We start from the raw sequence: 20,814 nt of genomic DNA on the forward strand, positions 1-20,814 counted from the left end.
GGCCACGGGACAATTCGCCATCGCCCGCCGGGGGCTTTGACTTTGACTCTGACATGGGGGGGAGAGTGCAGTGGAGAGAGAAGTTTTTTTGGCCTTCCATCACAGCAATGTGATGGATGTTTATGTAAAATATGTTGTGTCTTGGGTCTATTTGTTGTAATGTATGGCTGCAGAAACGGCATTTCGTTTGGACCTCACGGGGTCCAAATGACAATAAATTGAATTGTATTGTATTGTATTGTATTGTATTGTATTGTATAGGTGTTCAACGATCGATCGCCCCGTCTACGTTTGGGTCATAAACAGAAGGCTGGGAGTTGTTGTGGGCATTTTAGTTAACACTGCAAGTAGAATTTTACACTGAGCATAGAACTAAAAAGAACTATGCAAATTGAAAATACAATGGACTTCAGATGCTGGCCTACCAAAAAAAGACAGAGTGGTGGCCTAACTCAGCGGATCAGGCAGCGAGTCTGGAGAACCGCTGCAGGGCAGTAGGGTTGCTGCCTTGCAGCGCCAGAGACCCGGGTTCGATCCAGACTGCGGCCGCTGTCTGAACGGAGTTTGTACGTTCTCCCCGTGACCTGCATGGGTTTTCTCCGGGTACTCCGGTTTCCTCCCACACTCCAAAGACATAGGTTAATTGGATTGGTGAAAATTGTAAATTGTCCCTAGTGTGTGTGTGTAGGATAGTGGTAGCGTTCCGGGATCGTCAGTCGGTGCGGACTCGGTGGGCCGAAGGGCCTGTTTCCGCGCAGCATCTCTAAACTAATCTAAACACCGAGAGTTTGGGACCCTTCTTCAGACATTGTCATGGAGGGGGGGGGGGGGGGGGGGTGCACATTCTCTTGCCCCAGTGTAGGTGAATCGAGGACCTAGGTTTAAGGTGAAGCGGAAAATATTTAATAGGAATCAGAGGGGTAACTTTTTGACACAGAGTGGTGGGTTAATGGAACAAGCTGCCAGAGGAGGTAGTTGAGGCAGGGACTATCCCAATGTTTAAGAAACATTTAGACAGATACATGGATAGGACAGGTTTGGAGGGATATGGACCAAATGCAGGCAGGTGGGACTAGTAATGTTGGGCGATGTGGGCAAGTTGGGCCGAACGGTCAGTTTCCACACTGTATCACTCTATGACTCTATGCCTGACTTGAATAAGTAAACTTGTATCTTGTTGGACTGGATTTTATTTCTTTTTATTATATAGGGCGTTCAGCTGGGGGCCCTTCTGGAGGTATGTTCCTCCTTTGATTAACTGCTTACAATTGACTGTGGAAACTATTTTCCTCCTGCATGTTTTTGATTAGTGGAATTGTAAGCATTTTCTTCCCACCCCTTTCCATTTTATCATTTGGGCATTGTTCTAAGTGTGTAGGTGAACTATTCCACTAATTCTATCGAGCAAATAATGAACTTCAATATGCATGCTTCACAACTCCAGAGACCCGGGTTCCATCCTGACCTCCGGCGCTGTCTGTATGGAGTTTTCACGTTCTCCCTGTTAATCTAACTTTCATTTTTATTTTTGGTTTCCAGATAGCACGCAGGAGGGAGCCACAAAAGGTACGGCTACAATCCTAATTTTGTTTCCAAAAAGGTATAAACATTAATAATAATAATAATAATACATTTTATTTATGGGCGCCTTTCAAGAGTCTCAAGGACACCTTACAAAAATTTAGCAGGTAGAGGAAAAACATGTAAGCGGAATGAAATAAATAGTAGAAACATGACTAGTACACAAAGTAAAGAGAATTCAATACAAAACACAATATGAGGCAATTAATGCACAGATGAAAAGGGAGGGGGACGTGGGGCTAAGGATAGGCAGAGGTGAAGAGATGGGTCTTGAGGCGGGACTGGAAGATGGTGAGGGACACGGAATTGCGGATCAGTTGGGGGAGGGAGTTCCAGAGCCTGGGAGCTGCCCTGGAGAAGGCTCTGTCCCCAAAACTGCGGAGGTTGGACTTGTGGATGGAGAGGAGACCGGCTGATGTGGATCTGAGGGACCGTGAGGGTCGGTAGGGGGAGAGGAGGTCAGTGAGATATGGGGGGGCCAGATGGTGGAGGGCTTTGTAGGTGAGGACCAGGATTTTGTAGGTGATCCGGTGGGAGATGGGAAGCCAGTGAAGTTGTTTGAGGACTGGAGTGATGTGATGCCAGGATTTGGTGTGGGTGATGAGTCGGGCGGCTGCGTTCTGGACCAGTTGGAGTCGGTTGATGTAGGTGGAGCTTTGGGGGTGAGAAGGAATGGGTGACGTTTCAGGTCGAGACCCTTCCTCCGACTGTGAATCAGGGGTAGAGGGAGGCACAGAGATATGGAAAGGCACAAAGAAGGGGTACAAGGTGTGAAAAGGACACATCAAAGTATACGATGATCAAGGAAATGTAGAATGGTTCATTGTTGGCTGAGGGGAAGGTCTAATGGGCCAGGCATGATAGAAACATAGAAAATAGGTGCAGGAGTAGGCCATTCGGCCCTTCGAGCCTGCACCGCCATTCAATATGATCATGGCTGATCATCCAACTCAGTATCCCATCCCTGCCTTCTCTCCATACCCCCTGATCCCTTTAGCCACAAGGGCCACATCTAACTCCCTCTTAAATATAGCCAATGAACTGGCCTCAACTATCTTCTGTGGCAGAGAATTCCACAGATTCACCACTCTCTGTGTGAAAAATGATTTTCTCATCTCGGTCCTAAAAGACTTCCCTCTTATCCTCAAACTGTGACCCCTTGTTCTGGACTTCCCCAAGATCGGGAATAATCTTCCTGCATCTAGCCTGTCCAACCCCTTAAGAATTTTGTACGTTTATATAAGATCCCCCCTCAATCTTCTAAATTCTAGCGAGTACAAGCCGAGTCTATCCATGATGTGAGTCGGCTTGACTCCAGGGAACGTCCATTGACACATACCATCTATCACACAGCCCATCAACTTACTTGACCAATGTCCTTTTTAGTGAAAGTCTGATCTGACTAAGAATCCCTCGATGGCCTGAGTGGGCTAGGACTTATTTCTTGGACCATACGAGGATGAGGTGGATGAGCTGATCTCAAAGAGGCAGATAAAATCTTCAGGGGATAGATAGAGTAGATGCACAGTGTGAGGGAAGGAACTGCAGATGCTGGATAGACAAACAAAGTGCCGGAGTAACTCAGCATGACAGGCAGCATCTCTGGATCGAAGGAATGGGTGACAATTTGAGGAAGGACATTATTGCTATTGCTCGTGCTGGAGTTGGGCGTTTCAATGCCAGCAACCAGCCTGTGAATGTGGAGCAGAACAACAGACAGCCAACCATGTCATCTCTGGGTGCCCGCTCTACCACCCACCACATGGAGTTGTGTCGGGGCCTGGCAGACATTGACTCCAACAGAGACAACAACCTGGCTGCTCAACAACCGGCTTGAGATCGAACTATTCCTTTGGTTTATTTTTGTTTCATTCGCAAGAAGAAGAAGATTGCTATTGAGAGAGTGCAGCGTAGGTTCACCAGGTTAATTCCTGGGATGGCGGTACTGTCAGATGCTGAGAGAATGGAGCGACTGGGCTTGTATACTCTGGAGTTTAGGATGAGAGGGCACCTTATTGAAACATATAAGATTATTAAGGGTTTGGACACACTAAAGGCAGGAAACATGTTCCCGATGTTGGGGGAGTCCAGAACCAGATGCCACTGTTTAAGAATAAGGTGTAAGCCATATAGAACGGAGACGAGGAAACACTTTTTCACACAGAGAGTGGTGAGTCTGTGGAATTCTCTGCTTCAGAGGGCGGTGGAGGCCGGTTCTCTGGATACTCTCAAGAGAGAGCTAGATAGGGGCTTAAAGATAACGGAGATATGGGGAGAAGGCAGGAACGGGGTACTGATTGGGGATGATCACATTGAATGGTGGTGCTGGCTCGAAGAGCTGAATGGCCTACTCCTGCACCTATTGTCTATAGTGTTGTAGAGCAGAGGGATCTAGGAGTACAAGTGCTTGGTTCCATGAAGGTGGAGTCGCAGGTAGATAAGGTGGTCAAAAAGGCATTTGGCACATTGGCCTTCATCAGTCCGAGTATTGAGTATAGAAGTTGGGAGGTCATGTTGCAGTTGTGTAAGACGTTGATGAGACCGCATTTAGAATATTGTGTTCAGTTCTGGGCACCTTGTTATAGGAAAGATATTGCCAAGCTTGAAATGGTCCAGAAAATATTTACGAGGATGTTGCCAGGACTAGAGGGTGTGAGCTACAGGGAGAGGTTGAGTAGGCTGGGTCTCTATTCCCTGGAGCGCAGGAGGATGAGGGGTGATCTGATAGAGGTGTACAAAATCATGAGAGGAATAGATCAGGTAGATACGCAGAGTCTCTTGCCCAGTGTTGGGAACATAGGTTCAAGGCGAAGGGGAAAAGATTTAATAGGAATCCGAGGGGTAACTTTTTCACACAAAGGGTGGTGGGTGTATGGAACAAGCTGCCAGAGGAGGTAGTTGAGTCGGGCTATCTCATCATTTAAGAAATAGTTAGACAGGTGCATGGATAGGACAGGTTTGGAGGGATATGGTCCAAGCGCAGGCAAGTGGGGCTAGGGTAGCTGGGACATTGTTGGCCGGTGTGGACAAGTTTGGCCGAAGGGCCTTTCCACACTATCACTCTATGACTCGATGATAGGATCAGGATTAGGCCATTCAGCCCAATGTCTACTCCGCCATTCAATCATGGCTGTTCTATCTCTCCCACCTAACCCCATTCTCCTGCCTTTTCCCCATAACCTCTGGCACCCGTTCTAATCCGAGACCACTTCCTCCATAACTCCGTAGTCCAGTCCCTCCTTCCCACCCAAACCACTGCCTCCCCAGGTACTTTCCCCTGCACCTGTCCCTATACTCCCCCCCGTCCTCCCTCACCTCCATCCAGGGACCCCAGCTCTCCTTCCAGGTGTGACACAGGTCCACGTGCACCTCCTCTAACCTCGTGTGTTGCATCTGTTGTTCCCGATTGTGGCCTCCTGCACAGCGGGAAGACCAAGTGTAGCTGATCTCTCAGTTGCTAAGCATTTAAAATCCCTTCCCATTCCCAACACTCATGGGCAGAAAACCCGGGGGGGCCAGGGGACACACGTCCCCCCCATGTTTTGAGAGGCGGGGGACGTCCCCCCCAAAATTTTTGTAATCCGGATTTTAAAACCCAGTGAAATCCCCGCTTTCCGTGAGACAATGGAGGTGGGACTGCAGGTCGAGGGCGCCGATTGGACGAGAGAGACGTCGGTCAGCAGGCAATGGGGGCGGGACATGATTCAGCGCGATGATTGGAGGAGTTGGGGGGTTGGGACTGAGGATAGAGCGCGGTGATTGGAGGAGGGAGACGTGGCACAGACCTGCGCTTCATCCGCAGCCAGGATCGATCCCGGCCGGCACTCCGACGCTGTCCCGAGTGCCCCCCCCCCCCCACGGGTGGCCAGAGACGTCAGGAGTCAGACGGGCGCGGTGCCCCCAGGCCCACAGCCAGCGCAGAGAAGCAGCGCTAAACCTAGCTCAACTCTGCCTGTCCCGCCAGGTGAACCTACAGCCCTGCCTGGACTTGCGGGAAACATGGCCCAGGTTTACAGCCAGCGCGGAGAAGCAGCGTTGGTGTCCAATCAGTCCAGGCAGGGCTGTAGGTTAACCCGGCGAGACAGGCAGAGTTGAGCTGCATTTAGCGCTGGATTGAGACTCCGAAGCCTCGCACGTGTGTGTCTGAGTGTGTGCATGCGCGCGCGGCCGCCAAAAAATTGTGTCCCCCCGTCCCCTCCATATTTTGATAGCGATTTCCGTGCCTGCCCACACTGACCTTTCTGCCCTGCGCTTCCTCCACTGCCAGTGTGAGGCCACCAGCAAACTGGAGGAACATTTCCAGCATTCCAGTTTTTTGCCCCGTTTAGTGTCGAGAGTCGTGTTGAGCTGTGTAAAGTTGGCATTTGCTGCCATCTTGTGTTGGACTTGTGAACTGTCGTACAGGAAATCGTTCTTCACCAGCAGGGAAATATGGGCACCTTGTGATGTGTGTGTGTTTGATTTATGAGTTTATTAAATAAAGCACTTGTTTTATTAATACAAAAATCTGATTTTCTAGCTGTAGTTTTGAAATAAAGTTCTCAAATTTACGCCCGTTTAAATTTTAAAACTTTACGTTTAATTTGCGTATTTTTAAATTATACGCTGCTTTCTCAGGACTGTAACCACTGCGTAGAATGGCAAGTGCCTGTTCACAAGATTGGGACGGCACAGTGGCGAGGCAGTAGTTACTGCCATACAGTGCCAGAGACGCAGGTTCGATCCCGACTACGGGTGCTGTCTGTTCATTCTCCCTGTGACCTGCGTGGGTTTTCTCCGGGTGCTCCGGTTTCCTTCGACGAACATACAAACGCCGTACAGGCGGCACCCATAGTCACGATCAAACCCGGGTCTCTGGCAGCACTGTTAGGCAGCAACTCTACCGCTGGGGCACATTGAGGTTAATTGGCTCGGGTACATTTCTAAATCATCCATAGTGCGGAGGATAGTGTTCGCGTGCGGGGTGATCGCTGGTCTGCGTGGGCTCGGTGGGCTGAAGCGCCTGTTTTCCACGCTGTATCTCGAAAGTCTAAAGAAGGACTAATTTCTTTATCTCCGCTTTATTTTTAGAAGGTGGGAACGGTACCTTAGCCGGCATTATCAGCGGCGTCTTGCTGTCCTTGGCAGGCGGGGTGACCAGCTACGTTCTCTATCAAAAGAAGAAGCTGTGTTTTAAGGTGACAGGTAGGATCATTTTGCATTGATGAGCGTTTAACGGCACTGGGCCTGCCCTCGCTGGAGTTTGGAAGAATGAAGGTGGGCCTCATTGAAACTTAAGGGCCTGTCCCAACCAGCATGCGACTCCATGCGGCAAGCGCGACCTAACGTGGTTGCTTGAGCCGTACGGTCTCGCGGGGCCGGTCCCACTTCGATCGCCGGAGCCGTATGGAGTTGTACAAAGTTGGTCCCGACATCGCGCGGGGCTCCGAAAAACTGACCGTGTTCAAAAACTCTGCGCGGCAACGGCTTCCGGCCCGCAGCCGCATTGAGGCCGTACGCACCGCCTCGACGGGCGTACGCAGCGCCTCGACGGCGTACGCCTAGTGCGAACTTCCCGCGGACTTCGCTTGAACTTCACGTCAACTCGTACGAGATCGCACGGCCCCCGCTTCCGGTTTGGTCACGCTTGCCGCATGCAGTGGCATGCTCGTGGGACAGGCCCTTTACTGAATCATGAAAGGCCTGGATAGAGTGGATGTGGAGAGGATGTTTCCACTAGTGGGAGAGTCAAGGACTAGAGGTCATAGCCTCAGATTTAAAGGATGTTCCTTTATAAAGGAGATGAGGCGGAATTTCTTTAGTCAGAGGGTATGCAGGTTAATTGGCTTGGTATCTTGGGATAGGATAGTGTTGATGTGCTAAAGAAGGTGGTGTTTAAGAAGGAACTGCAGATGCTGGAAAAATCGAAGGTAGATAAAAATGCTGGGGAAACTCAGCGGGTGAGGCAGCATCTGTGGAGCGAAGGAAAAGGTGGCGTTTCGGATCGAGACCCTTCTTCACCTTTCTTCCTTCCCTCCATAGATGCTGCCTCACCCGTTGAGTTTCTCCAGCATTTTTATCTACCTAAAGAAGGTGGTGAATCTGTGGAATTCTTTGCCACGGAAGGCTGTGGAGGCCATCAATGGATATTTTTAAGGCAGAGATAGATAGATTATTGATTAGTACGGGTATCAGGGGTTATGGGGAGAAGGCAGGAGAATGGCGTTCGGAGGGAGAGATAGATCAGCCATGATTGAATGGCGGAGTAGACTTGATGGGCCGAATGGCCTAATTCTGCTCCTATCGTGCGCATGATCGCAGGAACGGGGATGTTAAGTTATCAATGCAAACCCGCTTTGTGACACCTACCTTCTCCAGCAAGCTTGAAGAAATGTAAATCCACTGCTTCATCTCAATATTATTCTGTTTCTGTTACTTAGGAAATTCGGGCGAACAGAACGTGAAGCAAGATAATGCTCAAGGCCAGAGAGAGGACCCTCAATGTAAGTATTCAGTTGTACAATCGTAGTCCCCACCTACATTAAAAGTCATCTCACCCACCACTCCACCTCCAGGTCACACAGATCGGCCGACTTGGGGCTGCTGAATATCCCGCGGTCTAGGCATAAGCTCAGGGGTGACCGCGCCTTTGCGGTTGCAGCTCCTAGACTGTGGAACAGCATCCCCCTTCCCATCAGAACTGCCCCCTCCATCGACTCCTTTAAGTCAAGACTAAAATCTTATCTATACTCCCAAGTCTTTCTTGACGTCCTCTGAGCGAGGGCTACATGTATGTAGATTGTTTGTTATATTATTCTTGTACAAATGTAAAACACTTTGGCCATTTTCTCATCCATTCCCTACACTGTGCTGAGGGAGAGATAGGAAGGGGTGGAGACAGCAAGTGACTGATGGGGGGTGTCTTCTCCTCTTCCTAACTCTCCCTCAGCCCTCGGGCTCCTCCTCCTCCCTTTTTCCTTCCTTCTCCCCCCCCACCCCCCATCAGTCTGAAGAAGGGTTTCGGCCCGAAACGTCGCCTATTTCCTTCGCTCCATAGATGCTACTGCACCTGCTGAGTTTCTCCAGCATTTTTTGTGTACCTCTGATTCTAGTGCACTAACATAGTTAACCAACTTCCTGTGCTGGACATTATTGAAAGTCTTCCAAAACGTCAACTAGTCGACTTCCTCTTGTCTATTCTACTAGTCGTATGCTCAGCAAATTAGTCAAACATGATTGTTCCCTCCATAATACTGATAGAATAAACTTCGAAGAGTTGGCATGCTGCACATATAGGTTCATAGGAGCAGAATTAGGCCATTCGGCCCATCAAGTCTACTCCGCCATTCAATCATGGCTGATCTATCATTCCCTCCTAACCCCTGACTCCCAGAGATGCTAAGGAAAGGGTGGTGGGGGGGGGGGGGGGGGGGGAAATCTTGTATTTACCACTTGTTTATCATTTCCTGACTGCCCAAAGAAAGTTTCAAGGAACGTGAAGCCTGAAACGAGATTTTCAAGTGGAAGGTGTTTAATTTTCACACGCATCAGCAACTGATCGATGACATTCTTTGAAACAAAGAAGATGCTGGTTTACACCAAAGATAGGCACCTAGTGCTGGAGTAACTCAGCGGGTCAGGCAGCCTCTCTGGAGAAAAAGGACGGGTCATGTTTCGGTCGGGACACTTTACTTCTTACCTGCAGCAGAACAACAGGCCTGCAACCATAATGCTTGTAGATCAAGATTCAAGAGAGTTTATTGTCATGTGTCCCAGATAGGACAATGAAATTCTTGCTTTGCTTCAGCACAACAGAATATAGTAGGCATGAATACAGAACAGATCAGTGTGTCCATATATCATTGAATATATATATATATATATGCACATATAAATAAGCAGATAAGGTGCAATGGGCTTTTAATGTTCAAAATGTTGTTCGAGTTGATGGCTGTGGGGAAGTAGCTATTCCTGAACCTGGTCGTTGCAGTCTTCAGGCTCCTGTACCTTCTACCTGAAGGTAGCGGGGAGTTGAGTGTGTGGCCAGGATGGTGTGGGTCCTTGATGATGCTGCCAGCCTTTTTGAGGCAGCGACTGCGATAGATCCCCTCGATGGTAGGGAGGTCAGAGCCGATGATGGACTGGGCAGTGTTTACTACTTTATAAAATAAGCAGTACTTCAATAAAGTGCCCAATACTAGTATAGAAACCCCTCCTAAAGTCCACACTGCAACCAGACAGTCCTTAGAAGTTATTTTTTGCATATCTTTCATTCATTTGTTCGATATCTCTTCATATCACCGCCAGTATCTCTTGTTTCCCTTTCCCCTGACTCTCTGTCTGAAGAAGGGTTTCGTCCCGAAACGTCACCTATTCCTTTTCTCTAGCGGTGCTGCCTGATCCCTCTGAGTTACTCCAGCGTTTTGTGTCCATCCTTGGTTTAAACCAGCATCTGCAGTTCCTTCTACATTGGCCTTAGGAGTTCATGGTTGAGGTTGCCGATACTGGCTCTACCACTAGAGAGCAGTCCTGAGCTACTATCTGTGGCCGATACTGGCTCTACCACTAGAGAGCAGTGCTGAGCTACTATCTGTGGCAGATACTGGCTCTACCACTAGAGAGCAGTCCTGAGCTACTATCTACCTCATTTGGTGACCATTCAGACTATCTTTGATCAGACTCTGGTAGGCACAAAATGCTGGGGTAACTCAGCGGGACAGGCAGCATCTCTGGAGAGAAGGAATGGGTGAGGTTTTGGGTCGAGACCTTTCTTCAGACTTAAGTACCTTCGATTTAAACCAGCATCTGCAGTTATTTCCTATACATTTTGATCGGAATCCGCTGGCTTTACCTTGCACTATAGGTTATTCCCTTATCATGTAACTGTACATTGTGGACGGCTCGATTGTAATCATGTATTGTCTTTCCGCAGACTGGTTAGCACGCAACAAAAGCTTAGCACTGTACCTCCATCCTTGCCCCCATTAGGGCTGAGATGAGAAAAAAAAAATTCACACAGAGTAGTGAATCTGTGGAATTTTCTGCCACAGAATGTAGTTGAGGCCAGTTCATTGGCTGTATTTAAGAGGGAGTTAGATGTGGCCCTTGTGGCTAAAGGGATCAGGGAGTATGGAGAGAAGGCAGGTACAGGATACTGAGTTGGATGATCAGCCATGATCATATTGAATGGTGGTGCAGGCTCGAAGGGCCGAATGGCCTACTCCTGCACCTATTTTCTATGTTTCTCCACCCGAATCATTTTAACAGTCCCTCACACTGCTTCCCTCTTGAGATCATCTCTTTGAGTCGTTCGATTGAAACCATTTATATTTGTTCCGCTGTCGGGTTAGCCCACACCAAGAGCTTTTCACTGTACCTCGATGTACATGACAACAAACTGGAACTGAAAGTCCCTGGCCATCAATGGACTCACTAGGGGCATCACCCTGCTCGAGGTCATTTCTGACCACCCCTGATTGACGCTGGTCTTTTCTTGCCTTCAGCTCTTCACCCCCACCCCCCTTAGACAATAGGTGCAGGAGTAGGCCATTCAGCCCTTCAAGCCATTCAATGTGATCATCCCCAATCAGTTCCCCGTTCCTGCCTTCTCCCCATATCCCCTGACTCCGTTATCTTTTAGAGCCCTATCTAGTTCTCTTTTGAATGCATCCATAGAACCTGCCTCCACCGCCCTCTGAGGCAGAGAATTCCACAGACTCACCACTCTCTGTGAGAAAAAGTGTTTCCTCGTCTCCGTTCTAAATGGCTTACTCCTTATTCTTAAAATGTGACCACTGGTTCTGGACACCCCCAACATTGGGAACATGTTTCCTGCCTCTAGTGCGTCCAAACAGAAGATATTTAAGAATAAGGGGCCGACCATTTAGGACTGAGATGAGGAAAAACTTTTTCACCCAGAGAGTTGTAAATCTGTGGAATTCTCTACCACAGGAGGCAGTGGAGGCCGATTCATTGGATGTTTTCAAGCGAGAGTTAGATTTAGCTCTTAGGGCTAAAGGAATCAAACGATATGCTGAAAAAGCAGGAACAGGGGTACTAATTTTGGATGATCAGCCATGAACATATTGAATGGCGGTGCTGGCTCGAAGGGCTGAATGGCCTACTCCTGCACCTATTGTCTATGTCTCTAGGCATGATTGAATGGCGGAATAGACTCGATGGGCCGAATGGCCTAATTCTGCTCCTACAACTTATGAAATCCCTTAAACTGTTCCTTTTTTTTCTGTTTTTCAGCCTATAGTACACTTCTGCAATCACAGCCTGTGGCTAGCAACTAGGAGATGACCAGGCAAGAGGGGAAAATAATCTCGAAGCAAATGGCCGTGGTTCATCGAGGCACTTGATGTTCTCCTTCATACTTATCCCCTGTACACTTGACTTATCTCTCTGCTTCCGATATTGTTAATGACTTTGAGTTTTGTTTTTATTGAGGCGTGGATTTATTTTCACCTCGACTTTTTTAAAATAGGTTTGCAAAAGAAATGCTAATGTCCCTCCGAGCCGCTACTTTTTATACAGTAATACAATTTTGTGATGCCCATTTATTTTCTGTAAATTAATTGATGTATTTGAGCTGCCTCGTGTTAAAATGTTGAACTTTGGGCTTTATATATGTGAGGAGTATTGTGGAGCGAGTTAAGAGTGTGCACAGTGGAAGTGTTTTGTTTCAGGGCCTGTCCCACTGTACGAGGTAATTCAAGAGTTCTCCCGAGTTTCCCCCTGGTTCGAACTCGGAGAATGTCGGTAGGAGTTCGTGGATGTGTCGTAGCGGCTCGTACGAGTACAAAGTAACCATATTTTTCATCACGAGCATTTTTTAACTCGTGGACATTTTTCAGTGTTGAAAAAACGTCACGAGTTTACCGGATTTCCCGAGTGCCTACCGTTACTCGTACGGGCCGCTACGGGACATCCACGAACTCCTACGGACCCGCTACGGACATTCTCCGAGTTTGGATCAGGGGAAAACTCGGGAGAACTCTTGAATTACCTCGTACAGTGGGACAGGCCCCTAAGTTTAGAGATACAGCGTGGAAACAGGCCCTTTGGCCCACCGAGTCCGCGCCGACCAGCGATCCCCGCACACTAACACTGCCCCACACACACACACTAGGGACAATTTACAATTTTACCCAGCCAATTAACTTACAGACCTGTAGTACCGCTGGAATGTGGGTGGAAACCAGAGCACCTGGAGAAAACCCACGCAGGTCTCGGGGAGAACTTGCAATTTCTGTACAGACGCCACCCGTAGTCGGGATCGAACCCGGGTCCTCTGTAACTCTACCGCTGCGCCCAATACACAACCCTGGAGTAGTTGTGGCCATCAGGGATTACTCGTGGTCGAGTTTGATCGTTCTCCTGGTAGGTCCTCTCTGTGGGTCTTGAGGGGGGTTGAAAAGGCCGGTCTTAGAGCCGCGGGCATTCTCCCTCCCAATGAGCTTGAGCGTGACATCTTTTACTGCGCGGTGAGTGGTTCGTGGGCAGCCATCCCACGTTTCCCCGACAGTGATGGACCCGTGGGCATGGGCTCCACGATGAGTGGACACCATTAGGCCATTCGGCCCATCAAGTCTACTTCGCCATCCAATAATCTATCCTTCCCTCTCAACCCCAGTCTCCTGCCCTCTCCCCCGACCTTTGACACCTTTATGGTAAAGATAGATCAGCCGTGATTGGATGGCGGTGTAGACTTGATGGGCGGAATGGCCCAATTCTACTGGAACATGAACGCCATTACAGCAGGAAGGATGGGATAACACTAGAGGAGGGGGAGGGGGGGGGGGGTAAGAAAAGGTTCACAAGGATATTGTTGGGATTGGAAGGCCTGAGTTATAGAAGAGAAACTGGATCAGCTTGGTTCTTGTTTCTTGATCCCCCAAAATATTCCAAATGGAATTTAAACTGAGTGGTACCCTATCTCTCCCCTCCCCCACCCCTCTCTCCCCCCTCCACTCTCTCCTCCCCTCCCCCACCCCTCTCTCCTCCTCCCTCTCCATCTCCCTCTCCCTCTATTCCCCATCTCCTCCCACCCCATCCCTCTCCCCTCTCTACCCCACCCCCTTCCTCTCGCCCCCCTTCCCCCTACCCTTCTGTCCCTCTTCCACCACTCCTCCTACCCCTCCCTCCCCACTCTTCCACTTACCCTACCCCTCTCCCTCCCCCACCCCTCTCTTTCCCCCTCCCTCCCCTCTCGCCCCCTAACCCTCTACCCCTCCCTCCCTACCCACTCTTCCACTTCTCTTCCCCCCTCCACACTCTCTCCCTCCAGCTGAGATTGTTTTCTCCAGAGCAAAGGAGGGGGTCATTGTAAGAGATATATGAAACAATGTGGTGGGGGGGGGGGGGCATGGATAACATGAATGTCTTTACAGTAGGGTAGATAAATACTAGGGAACATGGGTTTGAGGTGAGAGGGGAAAGATTTAAAGAGGGTTTGTGCAACAATTTCTTCACACACAGAGGGTGGTGGGTGTGTGGAATGAACTCCCAGAAGAAGTGGTAGAGGCAGGTACAATTAAAACATTACATTTAGACACATACACAGGCAGGGAAGGTTTGGAATTCTATGAGGCTAACTCGGGTAGACACCTTGGCTGGACACAAAAAAGCTGGAGAAACTCAACAGGTCAGCCAGCATCTCTGGAGAAAAAGGAATAGGTGACGTTTTTCAGGTAGATGTCTGAAAAAGAGTCTCAAGAGAAACATGGAAAATAGGTGCAGGAGTAGATGCCATTCGGCCCTTCGAGCCTGCACCGCCATTCAATATGATCATGGCTGATCATCCAACTCAGTATCCCGTACCTGCCTTCTCTCCATACCCCCTGATCCCTTTAGCCACAAGGGTCACATCTAACTCACTCTTAAATATAGCCAATGAACTGGCCTCAACTACATTCTGTGGCAGAGAGTTCCACAGATTCACCACTCTCTGTGTGAAAAATGTTTTTCTCATCTCAGTCCTAAAAGATTTCCCCCTTATCCTTAAACTGTGGCCCCTTGTCCTGGACTTCCCCAACATCGGGAACAATCTTCCTGCATCTAGCCTGTCCAACCCCTTAAGAATTTTGTACGTTTCTATAAGATCCCCCCCTCAATCTCCTAAATTCTAGCGACCCGGAACGTCACCTATTCCTTTTCTCCAGAGATGCTGTCTGACCTGCTGAGTTTTACTCCGACTTTTTGAGTTTAAATCTGCAGTTCCGTCCCGCACATTGGGCACCTTGGTTGGCGCGGACAAGTTGGGCTGTAGGATCTGCTTCCGTGCCGTCAAACTTGCTCAACAAGCTTGAGCTCTGAGCGATTCCATTAGCATCAGTGGTAGTGAATTTCGGAAGCTGTGTCCATGTGTTCTACACACTGTACAGCAGGACTACCTTCTGTTCTGCTCAAGACATGGAGTGCTGGGCATTTGCTGTTTTTGTGTTTGGTAATCGTTGGTTTATTCATAAACAGAATAATTTTGGTCTTCCTGTGGATTGTTTTGTTTTTAATGTGAGGGTGGGAGAAGGTGGTGGTGGGAGAATAATGGGGATGGCCGGGGGCATCAAGCACAAAGTCAAACACAAAACGCTGGAGTAACTCAGCCGGGAGAGGCAGCATCTCTGGAGAGAAGGAATGGGTGACGTTTCGGGTCGATATCCTTCTTCAGACTGAGAGTCAGGGGAGAGGGAGACACACAGAGAGATAAGGAAGGGTGAGGTGTGAAAACAAGACCAGAGAGGATGGGGATCAAGGAAAAATGTAGAATAGACATCGTTATTTAGGAGAAGGTAACAACAAAGCAAACAGAAGTTCTTCTGCAGTTGTATAGGGCTCTGGTGAGACCACATCTGGAGTATTGTCTACAGTTTTGGTCTCCTAATTTGAGGAAGGACATCCTTGTGATTGAGGCAGTGCAGCGTAGGTTCACGAGATTGATCCCTGGAATGGCGGGACTGTCATATGAGGAAAGATTGAAAAGACTAGGCTTGTATTCACTGGAGTTTAGAAGGATGAGGGGTGGGTCTTATAGAAACATATAAAATTATAAAAGGACTGGACAAGCTAGATGCAGGAAAAATGTTCCCAATGTTGGGCGAGTCCAGAACCAGGGGCCACAGTCTTAGAATAAAGGAGAAGCCATTTAAGACAGTTGAGGAAAAACGTTTTCACCCAGGGAGTTGTGAATTTGTGGAATTCCCTGCCACAGAGGGCAGTGGAGGCCAAGTCACTGGATGGATTTAAGAGACAGATAGAGCTCTAGGGGCTAGTGGAGTCAAGGGATATGGGGAGAAGGCAGGCATGGGTTATTGATAGGGGACGATCAGCCATGATCACAATGAATGGCAGTGCTGGCTCGAAGGGCCGAATGGCCTCCTGCACCTATTTTCTATGTGAATAGCATTCAGAATCCTGTTAACAGAGGGGTAAAAACTATTCCTGAGTCTGGCAGTGCGTGCTTTCAAGCTTCTCTACCTTCCACCGCATGGGAGCAGGGAGAAGGAGGAATGACCTGGGTGGGACATCTTTGATTATGTTGGCTGCTTTTCCAAGTCAGCGTCAAGTGTAGATTGAGTCAATATTGGGAAGTCTTGGCTGTGTGATGGATTGGGGCTATACCTACAACTCTGCAACATCTGGCCGTCTGGAGCAGAGCTGTTCCTGAACCAAGCTGCATGGAAGCTGACAGTAAGCTTTCTCTTGGTGCATCCGTGGAGGTTTGTGTGAAGAGTCTTTGGACACTTGCCGAATTTCCTCAGTCTCTTCAGGAAAAAGTTGAAGCTTTAGACTTTAGAGATACAGTGTGAGAGGGATAGACAGAGTTGACGTGGATAAGCTTTTTCCATTGAGAGTAGGGAAGATTCAAACAAGAGGACATGATTTGAGAATTAAGGGACAGAAGTTTAGGGGTAACATGAGGGGGAACTTCTTTACTCAGAGAGTGGTAGCTGTGTGGAATGTGCTTTCAGTGGAAGTGGTGGAGGCAGGTTCGATTTTATCATTTAAAAATAAATTTGATAGGTATATGGATGGGAAAGGAATGGAGGGTTATGGTCTGAGTGCAGGTAGATGGGACTAGGGGAGAATACGTGTTCGACACGGACTAGAAGAGCCGGGTTGGCCTGTTTCCGTGCTGTAATTGTTATATGGTTATAATGTGGAAACTGAAGGGCCTGTCCCACTTGGGCGACATTTTCGGTAACAGCCTGAAAAGAGGTTGTCGTGGCGTGGTCGGGCGTGACGCGCGGTGTCTCCCTGCCGCCCCTGGATTTTATAACCATATAACAATTACAGCACGGAAACAGGCCATCTCGACCCTTCTAGTCCGCGCCGAACACGTATTCTCCCCTAGTCCCATCTACCTGCGCTCAGACCATAACCCTCCATTCCTTTCCCGTCCATATAACTATCCAATTTATTTTTAAATGATAAAAACGAACCTGCCTCCACCACCTTCACTGGAAGCTCATTCCACACAGCTACCACTCTCTGAGTAAAGAAGTTCCCCCTCATGTTACCCCTAAACTTCAGTCCCTTAATTCTCAAGTCATGTCCCCTTGTTTGAATCTTCCCTACTCTCAGTGGGAAAAGCTTATCCACGTCAACTCTGTCTATCCCTCTCATCATTTTAAAGACCTCTATCAAGTCCCCCCTTAACTTTCTGCGCTCCAAAGAATAAAGCCCTAACTTGTTCAACCTTTCTCTGTAACTTAGTTGCTGAAACTCAGGCAACATTCTAGTAAATCTCCTCTGTACTCTCTCTATTTTGTTGACATCCTTCCTATAATTAGGCGACCAAAATTGTACCCCATACTCCAGAATTGGCCTCACCAATGCCTTGTACCATTTTAACATTACATCCCAACTTCTATACTCAATGCTCTGATTTATAAAGGCCAGCACACCAAAAGCTTTCTTTACCACCCTATCTACATGAGATTCCACTTTCATGGAACTGTGCACAGTTATTCCCAGATCCCTCTGTTCACCTGCATTCTTCAATTCCCTACCATTTACCATGTACGTCCTATTTTGATTTGTCCTGCCAAGATGTAGCACCTCACACTTATCAGCATTAAACTCCATCTGCCATCTTTCAGTCCACTCTTCCAACTGGCATAAATCTCTCTGTAGACTTTGAAACTCTACTTCATTATCCACAACCCCACCCATCTTAGTATCATCTGCATACTTACTAATCCAATTTACCACACCATCATCCAGATCATTGATGTACATGACAAACAACAGTGGACCCAACACAGATCCCTGTGGCACCCCACTAGTCACTGGCCTCCAACCTGACAAACAATCATCCACCATTACTCTCTGGCATCTCCCATTCAGCCACTGTTGAATCCATCTTGCTACTCCACCATTAATACCCAACCATTGAACCTTCTTAACCAACCTTCCATGAGGAACCTTGTCAAAGGCCTTACTGAAGTCCTTATATACAACATCCACTGCTTTACCCTCATCAATTTCCCGAGTAACCTCTTCAAAAAATTCAAGAAGATTAGTCAAACATGACCTTCCAGGCACAAATCCATGTTGACTGTTCCTAATCAGACCCTGTTTATCCAGATGCTTATATATATTATCTCTAAGTATCCTTTCCATTAATTTGCCCACCACTGACGTCAAACTAACAGGTCTATAATTACTAGGTTTACTCTTAGACCCCTTTTTAAACAATGGAACAACATGCGCAGCACGCCAATCCTCCGGCACTATTCCCGTTTCTAATGACATTTGAAATATTTCTGTCATAGCCCCTGCTATTTCTACACTAACTTCCCTCAATGTCCTAGGGAATATCCTGTCCGGACCTGGCGACTTATCCACTTTTATATTTCTCAAAAGTGTCAGTACTTCCTCTTCTTTGAATCTCATAGTTTCCATAGCTACTCTGCTTGTTTCCCTTACCTCACATAATTCAATATCCTTCTCCTTGGTGAATACCGAAGAAAAGAAATTGTTCAATATCTCCCCCATCTCTTTTGGCTCTGCAGATAGCTGTCCACTCTGACTCTCTAATGGACCAATTTTATCCCTCGTTATCCTTTTGCTATTAATATAGCTGTAGAAACCCTTTGGGTTTACTTTCACCTTACTTGCCAAAGCAACCTCATATCTTCTTTTAGCTTTTCTAATTTCTTTCTTAAGATTCTTTTTACATTCTTTATACTCCTCAAGCACCTCATTTACTCCATGCTGCCTATAATTATTGTAGATCTCCCTCTTTTTCCGAACCAAGTGTCCAATTTCCCTTGAAAACCATGGCTCTTTCCGATTTTTACTATTTCCTTTCAACCGAACAGGGACATAAAGATTCTGTACTCTTAAAATTTCTCCTTTAAATGTCCTCCATTTCTCTTCCACATCTTTCCCATAAAACAAAATGTCCCAATTTACTCCTTTTAAATCCTTTCGCATCTCCTCAAAGTTAGCCTTTCTCCAATCAAAAATCTCAACCCTAGGTCCAGTTCTGACCCTCTCCATAATTATATTGAAACTAATGGTATTGTGATCACTGGTCCCGAACTGTTCCCCAACGCATACCTCTGCCACCTGACCCGTCTCATTTCCTAACAGGAGGTCCAGCACCGCTCCTTCTCTAGTAGGTACTTCTATGTATTGCTGCAAAAAACTATCCTGCACACATTTTACAAACTCCAAACCATCCAGCCCATTTACAGAATGTGTTTCCCAGTCTATGTGTGGAAAATTGAAATCTCCCACAATCACTACCTTGTGCTTACTACTAATATCTGCAATTTCCTTACATATTTGCTCTTCCAATTCTCGCTCCCCATTTGGCGGTCTATAATACACCCCTATAAGTGTTGCTACCCCTTTCCCATTTCTCAGTTCCACCCAAATAGCCTCCCTAGACGAGCCCTCTAATCTATCCTGCCAAAGCACTGCTGTAATATCTTCCCTGATAAGCAATGCAACAGCTCCACCTCTTGCCCCTCCAATTCTATCACACCTGAAGCAACGAAATCCTGGAATATTTAGTTTCCAGTCACAGCCCTCCTGCAACCATGTTTCACTGATCGCCACAACATCATACTTCCAGGTGTCTATCCAGACTCTAAGTTCATCCACCTTTCTTACAATGCTCCTAGCATTAAAATATACACATTTAAGAAACCCCCCGTCTCTTATTCTCTGTTTATTGTCTTTTTCTTCTCTCTCCCCTACATTTTGGGTCAGAGTGCTACCATTCTCTGCCTCCTGCCTCACACACTGACTGCTAGCTTTCCCAATTTGAGTCCCTCCCCCCAACCATACTAGTTTAAAGTCTCCCCAGTAGCCTTTGCAAATCTCCCCGCCAGGATATTGGTCCCCCTCGAGTTCAAGTGCAACCCGTCCTTTCTGTACAGGTCACACCTTCCCCAAAAGAGGTCCCAATGATCCAGAAACTTGAATCCATACCCACTGCACCAGTCCCTCATCCACTCATTTATCCTCCACCTCGCTCCATTCCTACTCTCACTGTCGCGTGGCACAGGCAGTAATCCTGAGATTGTTACCTTTGCAGTCCTTCTCCTTAACTCTCTACCTAACTCCCTAAATTCTTCTTTCAGGACCTCTTCTCTTTTTTTACCTATGTCATTGGTACCTATATGTACCACAACCTCAGGCTCCTCTCCCTCCCATTTCAGGATTTCTTGGACACGTTCAGACACATCCCTGACCCTGGCACCAGGGAGGCAAACTACCATCCGGGTCTCCTGTCTGCGTCCACCGAATCGCCTATCCGACCCCCTGACTATAGAGTCCCCTATTACAATTGCCCTCCTCTTCTTTTCCTTACCCTTCTGAGCAACAGGACCGGTCTTTGTGCCAGAGGTCCGGCCGCTGTCGCTGCCCCCAGGTAGGCTGTCTCCCCCACCTTTACTCAAACATGAGTACTTATTTTCAAGGTGTACAGCCACCGGGGTACTCACCAGTCCCTGCCTCTGCCCGTTGCCCTTCCTAACGGTGACCCAGTTTTCTGTCTCCCGTGGTCTTGGAGTGACCACCTCCCTGTAACTCCTTTCTATGACCTCCTCGCTCTCCCTGAGCAGACAGAGGTCATCAAGTTGCTGTTCCAGGTTCCTAACACGGTCCCTTAGGAGCCCCATCTCGACGCACCTGGCGCTGATGTGGACGTCTGGAGGGCACTCAGACTCCATGACCTCCCACATCTGACATCCAGAACAGTAAACTGCCCTGGCCCTCATTCTACCCCTTATCCCA

General features: G+C 47.9%; 1 protein-coding gene across 1 annotated transcript in view; it reads left to right on the forward strand.

The window, feature by feature from the left end:
• Positions 1-12,153, forward strand: part of cd99 (CD99 molecule (Xg blood group)) — a 71,126-nt gene extending 58,973 nt beyond the window's left edge. Inside the window, exons 8-12 of the mRNA XM_033023351.1 lie at positions 1,211-1,237; positions 1,540-1,566; positions 6,652-6,765; positions 8,001-8,063; positions 11,815-12,153. Of these exons, the coding sequence (XP_032879242.1) occupies positions 1,211-1,237; positions 1,540-1,566; positions 6,652-6,765; positions 8,001-8,063; positions 11,815-11,858 (275 nt within the window). The 3' untranslated portion in view covers positions 11,859-12,153. The remainder of the gene's footprint in view (positions 1-1,210; positions 1,238-1,539; positions 1,567-6,651; positions 6,766-8,000; positions 8,064-11,814) is intronic.
• Positions 12,154-20,814: the final 8,661 nt, after the last annotated feature.

The sequence above is a fragment of the Amblyraja radiata genome, chromosome 6 (assembly GCF_010909765.2).
Source record: "Amblyraja radiata isolate CabotCenter1 chromosome 6, sAmbRad1.1.pri, whole genome shotgun sequence".
Taxonomy (NCBI): domain Eukaryota; kingdom Metazoa; phylum Chordata; class Chondrichthyes; order Rajiformes; family Rajidae; genus Amblyraja; species Amblyraja radiata.